Here is an 18972-nt window from a genome sequence, read left to right as displayed (position 1 = left end):
TTAGGCCTATAGTGTGACGTACGGTTGACGCACAAGACGGGGTGCATCTATGAAAAATAATTACCTATACTATGTCTGCAAGCTTCAAATGGGTCTCACTCCAGGCAGTGATCAGCGTTAGAGACAGGAGCGGAATTGGAAACATGTTATGATGTTTTCCTTTCACATAAGGAAGTACATCTTTTTTATTGTGATTAAAAACACGTTTTAAATATTAAATTAGGCAGGAAAAAACAGTGCACGTGAGAGGGACAGATGTGAATGGGGTATTTTTTAAAATTATTATTAATATTTAAAGGTGCTCCCCTTCCACAAATGAAGGCAACAACTACTGTTGTTAAGTCCAACTGCTCTGTTTTTAAAGCTAAACATCAAATATGTTCCACGATAATCAAATAAACCCTGTTTACAAGTGGATTCCTAAATTTCACTCATAATTAGGAGGCATACTCAGTCAGGACACATGATCTATGACACAGTCTGGATGGTTAGTGTCGCTATGGTGACTTGCTTTTTACAAATAGCGCGGACAATGTCAAGTGTCGCCATGGTTGCAGATGAAAATATGTACGCAGGTTTTCTTTTTTTTCCACGAGAAACATCAAGAACTGAATTATATCTGTCTCCATGGTAACCTCAGAGTATAGGAGAGGGAAGAGAGCTCTTTATTTTGCAATAGATCCTTGCCTATATCTGAAGGTGCATGACAAAACTAGAAGAAGAAGAAGAAGAAGAAGAAGAAGAAGAAGAAGAAGAAGAAGAAGAAGAAGAAGAAGAATATTTGACATGGATCAAATTTGGATATAATTCAGGCTCTTGATTTGCAATAATTGGGCAGTGAGGTGGCGGCTCTGGTGGGTGATGTTGGATTCATAAGTCTGATCTCATGGCCTTATCATGTTATCAGTGCAGGGGCAAAAAAAAAAAAAAGAAACAAGAAAAAAAGAGAGAATCTGGCCAGGTTGAGAACAGTAAATGTGCGAGTGTGCTTGAGGACTAATGTTTCAGCAGGTCTAACAGGTTGTAGAATATCAGGTCAGAATATGACATAAATATCACAGGCTCTTGGTAAAGTATGTCATTTCTTTTGAGAATGAGAAAAATCATTTGCAAGACATTTTAAACCGTCATTTTGCAACATGTTTTCTTGCTTTTTTAAAGTTTTGAATCCCTTGAAGTCTTGGTGCAGAAATCAGACTTTAAACTCAACATACTTAGACTTATGGTATAATCTTTTTACAGAAGTCTGGTTGCAGGTTCTTTTTAGGGTACAAGAGTTTGAACTTTTTCCTGAAACTGGGGTTGTATAGTTAACAAACTGTGACAGAGGTGTTTAAGTTCTGAAGGCTGTTTCCTTTGTACAAAGTCAGGTATTAAGTTCTCATCGCAGAATTTTATTGGAGATGTTCTGATGTGTGCGTTATCCCCCAAGACTGTTAAAAAAAAAACATCAAAATGCATCTTAACAAAAGTAATTTGGACAAGGAGCTGCAAATACAAATAACAGTAGTCCTCATTCATAACATGCTCTTATCCACATTTGTTCTTAGGACTTTTCAATCCTCAATTTAGTCTTACAGACAGACAGCTAAGCCTGATGGCTATTTGTAACTCCCTGCTACTGACATCTACTGTGTGTCTTCTTGTAACTGGCATCACCCAGAGGTGCTGTTACTAGAGGTGCAAAGTAGATGTCGGGAATCAGGGGTTAGAAATAACCATCAGGCTTAGCTCTCTGTCTGTTAGACGAAGTTGAGGGTTTAAAACAAGAAACAAATTCATGTATAAGAACATGAAAGAGGCCCATTGCTCTGTATGTGCAGCAGCGGTTAGATGAGTTCACAGGGAATGTCCAAATGATACTCTAGAATGCATTCAGGGACATCACTTTTTTATTCTAAAGGACACACTGTATTTTATCGTCTCCTGTATTTTTTATGATTTCAATACAAGGTTCATTGTCCTTTCCATTATACTCCATTTCCCCCCTATAATCTTCAATGACACGTGACTTAAGAATGCCGAATCAGTCCAACATATCACTTCTGAACTGCAAATATAGGGCACACCTCCTTTTTGGGTGGCATGGTGGTGCAGTGGTTACCACTGTCGCCTCACAGCAAGAAGGTTCCAGGTTCGAGTCCCAGCTCGGGCACGGGATCTTTCTGTGTGAAGTCTGCATGTTCTCCCTGTTCCTGCGTGGGTTCTCTCTGGTCCTCCAGGTTCTTCCCACCGTCCAAAGACATACAATTGGATGGTGGACATGCATGTGAGTGTGAATGGTTGTCTGTCTATATGTGCTGGCCCTGTGATGGACTAGCCGCTGGGATAGGCTCCAACCCCCCCACAACCGTTAACAGGAATAAGGGGAAGAAAATGGATGGCTGGACGGACGGACCTCCTTTTTGTTACATTTTATTACTTACTTTAATTCATATAAAGATTTTTGTGCAAAGTTCATGTTTTTTTTTAAATAGTTTATGTCATGTGACCCAACAATGTCAGGTATTAGTACTCAATTAATAACATAGAGCACACCATTTTTTTTATTGATCCCACACACTTGTCACTGACACAGATGAGCAGAGCTTTTTTTCTACTTAAGGGGCACAGATCTAAAGTCTCACCAGGCTCCATCTTTGTCTGAGCTGCCCTGAAAGAGAGGCTATGTGCTTGAAAAAGGCCAGAGAGCACAAGTGGACCCCCTTGTCTTGTCTGAGAGAATGACATCTACACGAAACCCCCTGTGGTTCTCTCCGTCTTTTCTGCTGGCACTGCTGGGGGCGCAGTGGATCAGGGAGAAACTGAACTGTTGCACTTGTGCCATGTGACATATGTGGGTCCCAAAGTTGTGCCAGGTAGATAGTAACATCATACGGACAATTAAGCTAACTTATTGTGCGCACATATATATTTATATGGCATTTTCCTATTGTCAGTCAAAAAAAAAAAAAGGTGGTATTACTCGGTGTTTGTCAATCGGGTGCGACCTTCACGCCTTATAGGCTAACCTGACAGTCAAAATTTAGGGCAATGTATATATATTTATATATATCTATCTGCTACCGGTGAGTCGCTACCTGTGAGTCCAAACTCGAGAAAAGAACGCCCTTTTATTACTGGGAGCGCTTGTTTCAATGTCCCGCGTGTCCATATTTGTATGCCAGCTTTAATCTGCTAGTAACCCGCTCGCTCGTGCTGCCCTTTGATATGTAAGAAACACGGCACCTACTCAAAGGCGACGAATCGAGCTCACCCACACTCCTGTCTCCTCTCTCCATGCTGAAAACGTGCTGAAGGGTGAGAAAACCGTGGAGGAACACAGTGAACGTGTTTCTACTGCAGGTTAGTTTCCTTTGACTCCGTGCTGCTATTTTTCGGTAATATTGCGCCTCGACATGAAACCCCGCCATTAGCTATTAGTGACATGAAGCAGATGTCCCCGCTGTCAGTAAGAGGGTTCGTGTAAATTTCACATTTACAGTCGCAACGTGTTCACTGTAGGTGGGAGACGCCTCACCAAACACACTGCTAGCTGCACAGACCTGTTAGCTTAGCAAAGTCATGTCAACTTAGGCACAGTGGAGAAGGAGCTAGCTAACTAACTTCTGCTAGCTGGCGGACAGAAACGCTTTAAGACATTGCGCAGTCTCCTCTTTACATATTTGTTGCCCACTGGAAGCTGCTCCCTGTCTTTTTCGACATTTTACAGGCTTCATTTGAGAATGTGAGCTTTCCTTACAACTGGATATAATACGTATTTATATATATTTTTTTCCTTGTGTAAAATTCCAGCAGGGTTAAGACGGTTGCTACTGAAGATATTTAGGCGTCAACCAGTTAATACTTTTTTTTTTTTTTTTTTAATTAGCAGGCCTCACCCCAGGAATGATGTGCTTGCTCTAGTCATGACTGTTAAAATCAACAATTACATTCAAGGTTAGTGGACTAAATTGAGCAGACGTAATAGATGTGAAGGGGGCCTTAAGATTTTAAGTGCCTTGTCTTGATTAAAATGTAATATGGTTGAATTGCACAGACAATATTCTGCCTTTATGTTACTGGTCATCATTAACCCTCTTTGTCAGCTATGATTGTTAAAGCGAGGGATGCACAACACTGGATTTTTATATATATATATATTTTTTGCCAATATTGAACGTGCCATTACTTTCAACTGTTTTGGCCAATATTTACACATTTCTATATTATGTTTGACGTGTATTTTGAAGTTTCACATTTTGAAGTTATCTGAAACCCATTGAGAAGCGGTTCAGAGTTGACACTAATGTTCAGTTACTCAACCAACAAAATTACAATCAGCTATTTTAAAGTTTTCCAGAGTCCTTCAGCAAGCTTTATCCTGTTGTTTTGTTTTCCTTCCTTTGTATCCGTGTTTATTTGAGGTTTGACACTGACTCCGTACATCCATTAACAGACCCCCCCCCCCATATTTTGCATGACAGCTGTGGATGGAAACGCATATAATATGGCTGAATTTCTGAAAATTCATTTGAAATTTGATACATTTGATGGACACTTAATTACATACTTCCTTTCACGATGATGTGAAGTTTCAGTTATAAGAAAGTAACATTCCAGTCTTGTTACCATTTCTTCGTCATCGCAACGTAAAACAATGATAATAAAATTGTGAACTCTCACACCACTGCAATCCTCGTGCACTGGATGTATATTAGCACCAGTCAGGCTGATTGTATCACTGTCCCCCCTTCAGCAGATCCAAGCAGAGGAGCCTGTTCGCTTTCTACTGCAGGTGCAAGACAATGGAGGTGAAAATTGAACAGCAGGACAAAGACATTACATTTAGCAATACTGACACTAATGGTAAGATCCCTCACATCCTGATTTTCTGTCAAAAATTCAAGTATTCAGATGAAATGAATGAATTGTGCTACAGCCTGCCTGTAGATGTATTTGTCCACTCGAGGGTGGAGAAAATTAAAAAAAAATAGAGCATTCCTGGCTGGTGCTACATAGCATGCGGACATGTCAGATGGTTGAGGGGTTCTCCTGTCCAAGATACTGCTGTTGTGTGGGTCCTGAACAGATCTGCCCACGTTTTAATCCAGGAAAGGTACATGGTGGATCTGGCTTCATTCCAGATACAGTTGGCTGCTCAATGAATTCCATTCTTGTGGTGGAACATGCAGCGCTCCCATGCAAGCCATCGGTGGCGGTGGTTTGTTAATAGGGCTGTACGATTTTGGGAAGAAGAAAAAATAAATTAATTTGACTGATATTGCTATGTGATTTGCAATATTAGAGGGAAATGTTAATATTTTACACCATTGATCTCATTTTCATCCAAAAATCACACTCAGTTTTTATAGTGTGATTTGATGATGCGTTCTCACGTCTGTAGAATATGCTGTGTTGGCAGAAGATCTCTGCAGCACCACATTATTCAAATTGCTATGATTTTTGGATGAACAATTAGCCATTAACAAATATGGCTTTGAAAATTGCAGCAACTTGTATTTCAATTAAATTTCGATTAACTGCGCAGCCCTACCAGTAGTGTTAAGATGGTTCCACGGAGGCATAAAGCAACAATTTATTGCCACTGTGTAGCAGTTTTTCAAGATTACAGTAATTGGCTCGTAAAAATGGGATGTAACATGAAAAACACTGAAGGCTCAAATGTTGTTATTCATATTTCAAAGTCAAGTTCTACACAGTGGTGTGGATGTGGACAACTGATACAGTCTTCTTGTTGGACCGTCTTCCCTCAGGTAAACGCCCAGCTGAGGACATGGATGAGGAGCAGGCCTTCAAACGTTCCCGCAACACAGACGAGATGGTGGAGCTCCGCGTGCTGCTCCAGAGCAAAGTAAAGCCAGTGGATCACACTGTTGTTTTTCAAGTAATTTCTATTTTCTTCTGAGAATAACCCCCCCCCCCACCCAACCCCTGTTGTTTCACAGAATGCTGGTGCTGTTATTGGAAAGGGTGGAAAGAACATAAAAGCCCTGCGCACAGATGTGAGTAAACACATAAAATGCTGCATTTGCATTGCAACATTTTGTTTGCTAATACTGCCTCTGTTTCAGAAGGTCTGTTTGGACCTCAAACTGTGCTGTCTGTTATCTTTGCTGAAAGATTTTTAATTTGTATTTATCCAAACATATAGTTCTAATTGTGCACCCTCTGTTTTGCATAGCAGCGGCCCTGAATTTACCTGTAGAATTTGAATATTTCACAACAGGATATTTGGAAATGCACGAGTACTGAATTGCGGTATGATATACTATGATTTTCAAATGGCAGGAACGTGCAATATTTGTTGCAGGTTGATTGTGTGTCAAATTAATATTTCACATAATATATTGTTGTGCTGCAGGGATTTACTGCCCACATCTTGTACTGACTTAAGAAAACATATTTGTGTGATACAGATCACCATGAATATAAAACTTTATCATTTTAATGGGGTTTTTATGAAAATGACAATTTTAAATAATCTGAAAAAATAACATTTACCTTAATGCAAGTCATATTGCAATTGATATTTTTGTAAAAATGATGCAGACCTAATTAGGGGTGGGAAGATGAGTTCAAAACTTAATTGAGCTCTCAGCAGGGAAATTCAGGCTAACTCGAGATACAATGCAATCACGTGACTTTGCTCGTGATAACAATAATGCTACAATAAATTACAATAGACATTTAATAACAATACATACAGATGTGTAGCTAGATGAGTAATAATCCTGAAAATCAGGAACTGTGTGTTTGTGTCTGGCATTGCGGTGCCAGTTTGAAAGACAACAGAGGTGAAAAATCAAAGTGTGCAGCCTGAGCTTGGAGCCTCTTCAAAACTCACGTACACACACACACACACACACACACACACACACACACACCAAACTTGACAAAATGACTTTTCACCGTTGATATCTTTGAGCAAGGTAACCAAGTGCAACAGATATGAATACAGACTTTTACAGATTTTACCTCCAAACATGCTCATGTTCCTCTCAGAGGCTTGAAGTCATTGATGTTGCTATTGACAACACATATCTGTAAGAGTGGACATGTCTTTTTTTTTTTTTTTTTTTTTTTTTTTTTGCAAGGACATACATGTCTGTAGGGCTTCAGACTGTTAATGAAATATTTTTTTGAGCAGGTCACACTTCCTGTTCTTCTTCACTCACCACAAAGTCTCTGATTTCACTTTTGGGACAAAGTAAAGCATGTATTCAATTAAAAATGTATTCCTTCTCCCCCTCTTCCCCTCTCCTTTACTTTTTTGTTTTTGTTTAATTTTTGGCCACCTTCCTCCGTTGCCCATGTACTGGATCGACATGCCCCTCCTGCGTTGCCCACCTTGACGTTGGCCCAACTTCTGCCCACCCCTGAACGCCCGCCCTCCACCTGACACTCCCGGTTGGCCCTGCCCATAAACTGTGCCCCTCCTTAAATGGGCACCTAACTTGTCATCTTGTGATTGAATGCCCCCACCCAATGCCAACCTCCTCCACCACAACCACCACCACCACCACCACCACCACCTCCTCCTCCTCCTCCTCCTCGGCCCATGCAGTACAATGCCAGTGTATCAGTCCCAGACAGCAGTGGCCCAGAGCGGTATGTCCCACCAGTTATTGCCTCACTGCCTGATAAGAACAGTGAAACACATGTCTTTGATAACGTGCCTTCTGTTTTTATTTTAACATTTTTTATATACATGACCGTCCCCTTACCCCCCACCCCACCCCACCCCACCCCCCCGCCTCCACTTTTATGAGACGTGTATTGTTCCTTCCTTTGGTTTTTCTGTGCATTTTAAGCATCTCCATTCATACGGACTCTGTTGTCAGTTTATCGTCCATGTTGAGGTTCATTGATGTCCCACAACCAAGCAGTTGATATTTGATGGTCAGTAACACAGATTTTTTTTTTTTCCTTGTGGTGAAATTAAACTTGTGGAAAGCAGGCATCTTCTTCTCTCTCTGTCTTCTGTGGCCAACCTGGCCCCTTTATCCCCACCCCCTCCCCGACCCCACTGTTCTCAGCATCCATGTTACCTCAGAGAGCGCTGTCTGGAGCCCCTCCCCCCTGCTGTCAGTCATTCATGTTGTCTCTTTATTTCATTGTGCTGCCTCATTTCTGTCAAATATCTCTCAGGCCACATCAGATCAGACCTGCCTGCTAAACCTCTCATAACCCCCACCTCCCCACCCCACCCTCTGACCCTCCGACACCTGCTCCTGTCCTGTGCCACAAAAACTAGTTGGCAACCACTCACATTTCCTTCCCCACTTCAACCCTTTTTTCTGTGGCCCTGTTCAGACCTGGTGGTAAGATGCATCCGGAGTGATCCGATCACAAGTGGACAGCTGAGAATGTGAGTTCACACCTCTAGCACGTGTCTTCACTGGCCACTTGTGATCCGTTCTCACTTCCCTGTTTTGTACCCCGCCAGTATTTCTCTGCAAGTTTTTAAGCCTTGTATTTACGTGTAATTGTTTCTGTTTATTACATAAGACAAATGGAGGTTTATTGCATAAATTGTAGTGGAAATCAAAACATTGTATCATATCATGTGCTTGTCTTTTTTTTTTTTGCAGTGCACATGGTTGGTAGGAAAACCTGGAAAAGTCACAAAAATTGAAAATGACAATATTCAGAGTTTTTGAAGAAGGACTAAACAAATACCTTTTTATATTACAGTAAATTCAGTTATGATTGACTTTAGAAAAAAACTTGTTTCGGTTTCAGTGAATATCACTTTACTTTGATTGATGTTCATTTATGTCATATCAAACCATGTAGCCTATTATCAATTTTACTGAATATGGCAAAATCTGGATGTCTTGGTTTACTGCCATTTGTAAACAAATATTTGGTCTGAAAAAAATGTTTTCCTCAAAAGTGTGAAAAAGACAGAAATTAATTAGTAAACGTGTGTACGGACATTTAAATTCTATATATTAAGGAACTACTGGCTTGTTTTAGATCTGTCAGGTTTATTATTTGTTCTTGATTGGAGAGAGGGAGAGAAATCAGCTTATGGGTGAGCTCACATAACGAGAGAGGGCAATGCAGCGTTATTTTTCATGTCAGTCAGAAATTAAAAGCATATTTTGGAGCAATCAAAACCACACACTCTAGGTCTGTTCCTGTGTGCGTTCCTGGAAAACCAAACAGCTCAAGATGTTTGAAACTCTCGCAGTATTTCTCCATGGACTTCTCAAAACTGTCAGATGTTGTGTAATCCTGGTACGCCACAGTTAATGCACTAATCAGTTTCATTTGGACAGCGTCTTGTGGCCCAGAACGTCTGTGTTCAGATAGCTGAAATAATGTGGCCACACATGACCCAGACCAGGCCCAGACCAATGTGGTTCACTACTGGACTCAGAGCTGTCCACTTGTGATCGGCTCTCTCAGGGCGCATCCTGATACCAGGTTTACTCTGGACAGTCTTTTCTACTGCCCACATTGCCCCCACCCCCTCCACCTTTCCACCCCCCCACCCCCAGCTCTAAAACCTCCCCTCCCCACCTCACCCCTCCTCCCCAATCCCCTGGTCACAACGAGAAGGTGTGCTGGTGGCGCAGTTGTCATGGCGAGTTATTATTTCAGTTTGTCACGTTTCTTTTCCCCAACTTACTGGTGGTGGGATGGTTATAGAAGATCTCTCTCTTTCACACCCCCTCCCCCAAGTCTGTGTGGCCAGTCACACATTAATTTTAGCCCATCTGAAGCTGCCCATCCTCCCAAGGCTTCTTACTTTGAAAATACTAGATTAAGTGCATGCCAGCTGCTTATCTAATCGGTCTAGTGTTGGGGAAAAGCTCAAATTGTGCGTAGTATGCCGCAGTCTTCATATTTACTTTTAGTTTCGAACTTTACGTAAGTCTCTCTGTGACTGTAAGCTGGACTGCTTCTCAAGTTTGTTTGATTTATTTATTTATTGATTGATTTATAATCAGTTTTTACTTTTGTTGTCAGTGTTTTTGTCTTCTTTGTAATGCCTTGCTTCCTTTTGGCCACACTGGTTCCTGACAGGATTCTGAGTGTCAACGCCAGCATTGACACTATTGGAGAGATTCTGCTGAAAATCATACCGACTTTAGAGGAGGTAAGACGCCATGACAGTTCTCTTGGTAATGAAGACAGTCCAGGATTATTTGACAGATAATCATTGCCTCATTATTACCTATGTGATACATACAAACGGGTGAAAGGTTTGTACGCATACATTAAATCTTAGTCCGTACATACTAAAAATTTTGAACTATGTAAATCATCAATACTTTCAGTATTTCCTGGTAGGTCTTTGGGGATGTTAACTGCATTATTTTACTGGTCTCAGATATGCAGATGTGTTTTGTGCACGTTTTACTGTGGACAGTGACTTCTTGCTAAGCCTTGTCTCAGCCATAACGCCACCTTTTTGGAAGTGATGAAGTGGTCATTCTCCAGGCGTGTTTTCAGTGGCTTTTTTTTTTTTTTTAAATGTGTGTTTTGAAGTATTGTGTTAGAAAATGTTAAAGCAAAGAGCAGATTAATTCTTCCTTATTGAAAAAAGTAAATACAAAATGACAAATGAAAACCTTTTTTCAAGAGGTTTTTTTTTTTTTTCATTATTACTTTTGTGACTCATCAACTGTTTCCACTTCCAACGTCTTCTTGGATATTCCTAACCTTGGTCTTCGTCATGGCTGACGCAATATCGCTGCTACTAGCTGGCACAAAAAAATATTACAACTTGCCCTGAAGACATCTTCAATTTTTCAATGGTAGATTACTGGAGACAAGGTTCTTTTTCTACTCTATTTAAGAGAACCATGTTTAATGTTTCAAATACTGTTGCAGTCTTTTGACAGAAGTGCACATTGCATAGCCCAGATTATTCTGTCCAAATGTTCCAAATTCACATTTCCTCTTTTGCAGCACTTCCCAAATTCACTTGACATAGAGGGACCAGTCTTATGTTTTGCCCTACTAGCATCTCATTACAACAGTGGGAATAATTTAATGTCCTTCTGACTCCACTGATCCTGTGTTGTGTGTTTGTAGTACCAGCATTACAGTGGGATTGACTTTGACTGTGAGCTTCGCCTGCTGATCCATCAGAGCCTAGCGGGGGGCATCATTGGAGTGAAAGGTACCAAGATAAAGGAGCTCAGAGAGGTAGGACAAAGTCCGGAATCGCAGGGGTTTTGCCGTGAGGCGCAGTGTATGAATTATAAGAATTTCAAATGTGGATGTGGTATTTTTGGAGTATTATTTTTGAATGATGAATATGATCCCTCCTCTTTATTTCCCAAACTTGCTTTCTTCTCATATGAACAGTGTTTGTAACTGATAGTTCTCCATACATTATCTGGAGTTTCCCTTCAATACATATAGCAGACAACAGGTGATTGACCAGGATGCTTTTTTTCAAGTTGCTCTTTTCAGCTCAATCTAATGAAGAATACAATGTTTGACAACATGTATAATACAGAAGATAAAAAGTTTATTTTGACTGACAATTTTAGTGTTGTGCAATGATGCACAATACTCAAACTATCGATCAAACAACTGTCATGTTGCCATTTTTGTTTAGTCAGGAGAAATATTAACAAATGAATCTATCTCCACACATGAATGCACAATCTGGCAGCTGGATTATGATCTTGAAAGAACGGTTTCTAAACCGTGCCCGCTGACAAATTAGAATTTTTTTTTTTGTCAGTAATCATCTGATCATAGGGGTTCTCTTTGATTGCACGTCGCAGATTTCAATCTGTCATTAAATTAAATATAGCATCTACAAGTGAAGTCTAAATAAGCTTAAATATGTGAAAGGAGCTTTTTTTTTGCGTTAGCTGTAATGTCATCACACCTGATATACTGTAGAAGTGTTTTATTCTGCCAGCTTCTTTAGCAAAGCAATCAAAGGTGAGTGTAATTGTCTGACAGAGATTGGACATGTTTCTGTTTCCATGCACCAGAACACCCAGACCACTATCAAGTTGTTCCAGGAGTGCTGCCCACACTCCACTGACAGAGTTGTCTTGGTGGGAGGAAAACCAGAACGTGTCATCGAATGTATAAAAGTTATCCTGGAGTTGGTGTCCGAGGTTAGTTTTTAACTCTGAGACTTGTTGAAAGTCTCAGCATACTTTATATAGTTATTTTTTTCCTCTGGTGAAAATGTAAGGACATAGGATTATCTTAGTTAAGTTGAAATCTTAACTTCCTAGTAGCTCTGACCCATTTTTACTGTCCAATTTTACTCTTCCAATTTACAGGCTCCAATCAAAGGTCGCGCTCAGCCCTATGACCCAAATTTCTATGATGAAACATATGACTATGGAGGCTTCACTATGCTGTTCGAGGAGAGAGGCAGACGGCCTATTGGTGGCTTCCCCATTCGTGTGCGTGGGGGCTTTGAGCGTATGCCCCCTGTTCGTGGAAGTAGACCCCTGCCTCCCTCTAGAAGGGACTACGATGACATGAGCCCACGTCGGGGGCCTCTGCCACCACTGAGCAGAGGTGGACGAGGGGGCAGCAGAGCACGTAACCTCCCTCTTCCGCCACCGCCACCGCCAAGAGGAGGGTGAGAAGGCGCACTCTTACTTTTACGCCAAACTGATTCTGCAAGTTAAAGGCTTGTATGATAACGTTGCCCAACCTTTCACTGTAGGGGAGACAGGTTCTCACATGGCAGCTATCATAGCAGCATGGATGACCGACCAAGGTGAGCACAGCGTAAAAATTGCCAGTAATATTAGTGAGAGATGGCTGTGAAATTTACTTAACAGTAAAATGTCAGCCCACACCCCCTCATTCAGTCTGATCACAGGTCATTTGTAGAGTTTGCGTGGCTTTTCACGCTCACGGCTTTCTAAATACCAATCTAATGGCACCGATCTGTGTGATGTTGTAGTGTTGGGTGTCCTAGAAAGTGAATAAATGCAAAACTTGTGTGTCTGCAGTGACAGAAGAGGCAGAGGGGGAGACCGCTATGACAGCATGGTGAGTGCTATGATGCTGTTTGTAGTCTCTTACTTTTGGGTCGGGGATCTCTGAGAATTGTGATTGGAATTCCTAGTTTGAGTGTAGTACAAGCACAGAGGCTTGGAGACGGTGATGCTTTTCGCTGTGTATGCACACTGATCTAGGCCTGTTGTTGCCAGGCAACAGTTGTCTCCTTGGTTACCACAGAGCAGCTGACTACGTAGTCCAGAGCTCCACCAGGCTAGCAAATGAACTTGAACTGAAACCAAAGCAAATCGTGAACAGGTTCCCCTCAGGTCTGAGCTGCAAGCTAATGTTTTTTTGTTTGTTTGTGTGTTTTCCAAATCGGGCAACAAAAAGTACAGAATGTCAAAAAATTTCAAAGAATGCCTGAGATTTTAGTCCAAAATGGTGGGGTTAGAACAGTATGAATAGCCGTAAAGATTGCTCTGGTTGTGGTTCTGAAAATGGAAATGAATTAAGACTGACTGAGCCTTGATGCGAGGTTAACTCAGTGCCTTAAGCCATAAATTCAAAAGTAAATTCTGAAAGGTGGTGTATCTGAGCGTTCATACAGTCATAGAAACCCTGGAAAACCCTTGGAATTCGATAATGTCAACTCCTAGCTCTAAAAAAGTTTTTGAAAATAAAATAAAAGTTGTGGAAATTTGCTTCACAAATAACTGAATATTAGAGTATATGATTTTCAGTCATTGATTGCCTTTAATAAATGTTTATCAAACCAATTAGCTTGCCAATTTTAGTTGAACATGTGCTGGTAAACATTTATGTGGATATCTGTTCATTTTTCATGTGTAAACAGACATTGAACATTTTCACTGAGGATAGAAAATTCATGGAAATTTATGATGCATGAACCCTGAATGTCTGAAATGATGTCACCACTTTGCTGCTTATTGTCACAAATCTGTGCCTTAAAATCTTCAGATTTCTGAGCTTTGCTTTGCACAATAATAAAACAGTAACGACTCCTCTGAAACAAAGAGGGAAACGGCTGCGCTAGAAACCAGATCAGCATTAACAGGAAGTCATGGCTGTTCAGTCAGTCATGAGGCCTCTAATAGACTGTAAGACAATCAGCTAACTGCTCCATCTTGATGTGTTTCCATTGGTCACACTTGATATTTATCAATACAACATGGGTAGAAACCATGTTGCTCCCCCCATGTTTTTTTTTCATGGATGATAGAAATATACATATATTTAAATTCATTCACCATTTAGAGCTGGGTAGTGTTCACAGGAACCAGTATCGGTATTCTTGGATTTATTTATCCTAAAATACTACAGGATAGGCACTAAACTAACACTTCCGGAAAGATTATGATTATCATGGCTTGACAGTTCCAGATTTAAAATAATGTCCTACAGATTTTTGAGCAATAAAGCATCATTCCGATGAAGTGAGATGGGATATTTGTAGCATGAATGTCACAGAATATGTGCTGAGACTGCTTAATGCAGAGGAATCAGCGCGTACTGAGATCCTCATGCAACATTTGCAGGACCTTGCTGGATCCATGTCTGATCAGACCAGCTAGGAAATCTAGCCAGGTCTTGTGTGTGTGTGTGTGTGTGTGTGTGTGTGTGTGTGTGTGTGTGTGTGTGAGTGAGTGAGAGAGAGAGAGAGAGATTATGTAGAAAGCTGAAATGAGCTGATAGTGCACACCCAGTATTATTCAACTAAACCAGTTTTTTGTTTTATCTTTTTTTTTTTTGTCCTTTTCTCCCCGAAATGCAGAGTGGAGGCGGCTATGGTGAGTGTTGATATTTATGCCAATGTTACACTGAATTACATCATACAACTAGGATGTACCAATTTACCAGTATCGGCCTTGCGGACTGCCATTGATGTACGTGCAAATAAGATTCATTTGATTAAATATGAGCTCACTCCAAGAAATTGATTAAGTGCTGAAAGACGGAAATGTTTTCTGTTTACAATGAAGATTTCTTTGTGTGGTACAAAAAGGGAAATAAACCCACAAACAAAAAACAAATTGATAATTTGGTTTGCCGCCTCCTTAAGTCAAACCACCCTTTAAAAACACAGAGGTTGATGTGAAAGTTGGGAGCCAAAATGTCTAAAAGGAGGTTGTTGACCCATTTTTTTTCCTGGTTCATCCTCATGTGATTATGGTAATCATTCAAGTGCATAGTTTTACAAAGTATTGCATAACAGTTAAAGATATTAAACAGCACATTATTTTAAGTCCTCCAGGTTTTGGATAATTAGGTTAAACAGACATCAGCCTAGTTGAGATCTTGTATTATTTGCCTCATTGAACGAGGTTGTAAAACTGTGACTGTTGGGGGTTGAAACATCTTTGTCTCTACGATGCAGAGAACCCCATTAATTTGAGAGTATTTTGAAGTGAAACTGGGAGCTTGTGGTTGTATTACTTACTTGTTTATACCCTGTGTGTATTTTCTCTCTGTCTGTCTTGTTGCCTTTCCGATGTTTTCAAAGACAACAATTCTTCCTGGGAGCACTTTCAGTCTGGTGAGTGGTGATGGATCATTATTACTTCTTAACCTAAAGGGATTGTTCCACATTGAGTTGTGAAGTCCAGGCTGTAGTTAAGACAACTTCACCTCAAATATACTCTCTTCTCAGGTGGCAGAGGCTCATACGGTGATCTAGGAGGCCCAGTCATTACCACGCAAGTCACAATCCCAAAAGATGTGAGTACCAGGCCTGTTCACACTGAAAAATATGAGCCTTGTATTAAGGGAAGAGAGAAACACTCGAATTTGTCTGTGTGGGTGTGTTTCAGCTGGCTGGCTCCATCATCGGTAAGGGCGGCCAAAGGATCAAACAGATCCGCCACGAGTCTGGGGCATCCATCAAGATTGATGAACCACTAGAGGGCTCTGAGGACCGCATCATAACCATCACAGGGACACAGGACCAGATCCAGAACGCCCAGTACCTGCTGCAGAACAGGCATGTGCTCCTGTGATCTCTCCTTTTTAAAAAACAAAAACCATCACACTGGAGCTGCACCGTCTCCTCTGATGGGCTCGAGTAAACAGTTGCTCCATTCAATAGATTTAAACTGCCCAAGGCTAAATTAATCATGTGAAATAAGTATAAAAAAGTTGTAAAAGTAATAATTAAGTAAAAATTTCAAGTCATATATTTAATTAACAGGCATACGAGTCTTTATGAAGTAGTTTTTGGCAGTAAACTCAGTGTAGCATTACCTTCTCGATTATGTTTGGGGGAAAGATGTCTCATCTCCACATATAAGGTGAAGGTTTGGGCATGTGGAGATAAATCAACATATAACCAGTAATCGCATACAATTGTGCAGAAATTTACTTTGTAAGTACTTGTATGACTGATTTATTCTGTCATCATAATTTTTCCTTTATACTTGTTTGCCAGTATGTTTGTGCATAAAATTCTATCCAAAGTAGTTTAAAGGTCTTTTAACTTTGCTTCGTGAAACCTGCAGGGAACTTGATGGGACAGTTTTTGGAAATTGTTTACTGATGTTAACTCATCTTTAAAGCAAAAATGGAAAGCATGTCTTTGTAGTGCTACAATGTGCTATTTTTTGCAGTTACATCAACTTTGAAGACGTCATTTCAGGTTTTGACAAAGTAGCGTATATCGGCATACAGTAGTGTTTTCTGAGAACGTTGACAACATGATCTCAGACGTGCCTACTTTTAAAAACAACCTCTATGATGAAATTAACTTGATTTGTTGTCTAAAAGTGAGTAGAAGCTTGACACAAATATTCTTAATGTTATAGTATAATCCATATGTAATATAACTCAGAATTGGCACATCATGGTTGTATACCTCCACCATGTGTGCCTGTCATAGTGACTCTGACCACCAACATGTCCACAGTCGCAGTGGACGCTTGTACTTTGTTAGTGGAAACTTCCTCAAGATTCTCCTGAGGTATTGTGTTCATGTGAGGTGATGGTGACCTTTGACTACAAAAAAAAACTATTCGGGTGATTCTGCAGTCCCAGTGAATGCTTGTGCCAAATTTGGAGAAATTCCCTCTTGAAGGCGTTCCAGAGATGTCATATTAATGAGATCAGGGTGCAAGTGAGGTAACGGTGACGGTGCCCTTTGACCATTCACCACCAAAAGTCCCAGTGGACATTTGAGCCTACCTGGGATCATTATTAATTTAGAAATTTTTACATAGCTGAGAAGTGATGAAAGAAATGTAACGAGTCAAAACATACTAACTAGGGGGTTCAGTGACTTAATCCTAATAGTCTCACTGTCATTTGTCTTATTTCAGTGTGAAGCAGTACTCGGGTCGATTCTTCTAGGAAGACAAAGTAAAGAAGTAGAGTGAAGCCATGCTGCCGTACTGTTTGCTCCTTCTATTCAGAGCCTACATTCCTCTGCTGTGGGTAGATGTGCTGCATCTCCTCACCATCACACATGATGACATCTATCTGCACACTGAAAGTTTTATTTTTGAAAAATCTTAAGCTGTCAAACAGCAAACAAGGTGTCGATAACATGTTTCTGTGCTGGTGTAATTATTTTTAAAGGAGATTCTCGTGACATAATTGAAGTAAACTCATCTTTGTGATAACTCTGTGTTGTGAGCCATCCCAGGCCCGTTTTGTCCCCATTTACAGTACAGCATGCTGAATGTAAGCTTTTTGTAACAGACTTAATGTGATCTTTAGTTTTTCCACTCTCCAAAGTAAAATGCATGATCTCAGAATGGTTTAAGAACCATCAAACAGACTTTAATTTTTACAGCCTTTTACACTGTAAAAATAAAGTGCTTTTTTTTGTAAGATGGGCTTGAAAGGAATAGTTGGAGATTTTTGGAACTTTGCTGGTTTTCTTTTAGGTGTAGAGGGGGATGAGAAGATCAATGCTTTTCTCACATCAGTTACACAAATAGCAGTTATCTTAGCATAATTCCTTGAAACTGGAGGAAATAGCTGGCATAAAACTAACAAAATCCACCAAACAGTGCTTCCAAAAACTATATTAAAACATTTTTTTAAAGTATGAATCCGTACATTTGAGAGGTACAAGTTTGGGCCTGTTTCACCCAAATTCTAAACTTTTCTGTGAAACTCACCAGCTGCTGGCTGGGATAATGCAGCGACAATTATTAGCAGTTAGCTTAACATTAATGTCTGGAAACTGGAAGAAAATTTTAGCCTAGCCAAAGCAAACATAAAACCCACCAATGCCCCAAAGACTCACCATTTCAACATCATGCAAATTTTTGTGCTTTTAACAGATTTCTAAAACACCAAAAATTCAGAATTATTTTTTACAGCGTTTTAGAGGTGCAAGTTTGCCTTTTCCAGTCTTTATGCTAAGCTACACGAGCCAGCTGCAGGTTGTTAATCCTGTATTTATTGCACAAAACCACAAAAGTATTTATCTTCTCACACTTTGAGGGAAAAAAAAAACAAAAGATTGTCTCCCAAAAAGGCACACTTTTGCCTCAAGATTTGATAAATGTGCCAATGTGATTATATACATTGAAAAATAAGAATTTTTAGATTTTTGGTTTTGTTTTTCATGGAAAGACAAAGCTGTAAAAATGTGTGTATATATTTAAATAGTAGCTGTAATTTCACAAGTAGAAATAATGACCTTTTACATTCTCCTTTCTCAGAAAGAGATTTGGTCATGTTGAGGGTTTGGTAATTATTTTCCTCAAATTGATTTTTTTTTTTTTTTTTTTTTAGCCACTCACTAAAATGGACTCCACTCCTGTTTCTATTAATGAAGCATTTTCAAGAATTTTGAAAGGATCTTTTTAGAGGGTTTTGAGTATGAGTGGCGTTTCCTGCGCAGTCACATCTGTATCTCTGTCTATCTGTAGTAAATGCAGGTGTTGGGTCAATAAACCGTGTTACACCACGTGTCTTGCAGTTTATTTCTAATAAGAACTTTTATGTAACCGCTCTTCTGGTGGCCATTGTTTTCCTGTGAAGTGAATGTAATGTTTTGTC

General features: G+C 40.1%; 1 protein-coding gene across 6 annotated transcripts; it reads left to right on the top strand.

Moving 5' to 3' along the window:
- Positions 1–3210: 3210 nt before the first annotated feature.
- On the top strand, positions 3211–18882 carry hnrpkl (heterogeneous nuclear ribonucleoprotein K, like). 6 transcript variants are annotated; one of them, XM_086188099.1, is made up of 17 exons: positions 3211–3345; positions 3872–3939; positions 4742–4848; positions 5757–5854; positions 5949–6005; positions 7568–7611; positions 10039–10111; positions 11053–11166; positions 11973–12101; positions 12273–12580; positions 12668–12721; positions 12960–12999; positions 14744–14759; positions 15473–15505; positions 15620–15687; positions 15780–15949; positions 17277–18882. In XM_086188099.1, exons 3-17 carry the CDS (start codon positions 4788–4790, stop codon positions 17305–17307), a joined length of 1296 nt encoding a protein of 431 aa, XP_086044225.1. In that variant the 5' UTR covers positions 3211–3345; positions 3872–3939; positions 4742–4787; the 3' UTR covers positions 17308–18882. The 6 variants fall into 6 exon arrangements, with proteins under 6 accessions (XP_086044225.1, XP_086044223.1, XP_086044222.1 ...); XM_086188097.1 differs by having other exon boundaries at positions 4739–4848; XM_086188098.1 differs by lacking the exon at positions 3211–3345 and adding an exon at positions 3641–3727 and having other exon boundaries at positions 4739–4848.
- Positions 18883–18972: the final 90 nt, after the last annotated feature.

The sequence above is a fragment of the Aulostomus chinensis genome, chromosome 19 (genome assembly GCF_037954235.1).
Source record: "Aulostomus chinensis isolate RoL2024-O1b breed Wild chromosome 19, RoL_Achi_v1.0, whole genome shotgun sequence".
NCBI classification, from domain to species: domain Eukaryota; kingdom Metazoa; phylum Chordata; class Actinopteri; order Syngnathiformes; family Aulostomidae; genus Aulostomus; species Aulostomus chinensis.
This window is presented reverse-complemented; position numbering and strand designations above follow the sequence as displayed.

Excerpts from the sequence above, each read along its gene's own strand:
- hnrpkl (XM_086188099.1), top strand. The coding sequence starts at position 4,788 with ATGGAGGTGAAAATTGAACAGCAGGACAAAGACATTACATTTAGCAAT. Across the intron at positions 6,006-7,567 it reads TAAAAGCCCTGCGCACAGAT|TACAATGCCAGTGTATCAGT; the intron begins GTGAGTAAACAC and ends CGGCCCATGCAG. Across the intron at positions 10,112-11,052 it reads TCATACCGACTTTAGAGGAG|TACCAGCATTACAGTGGGAT; the intron begins GTAAGACGCCAT and ends GTGTGTTTGTAG.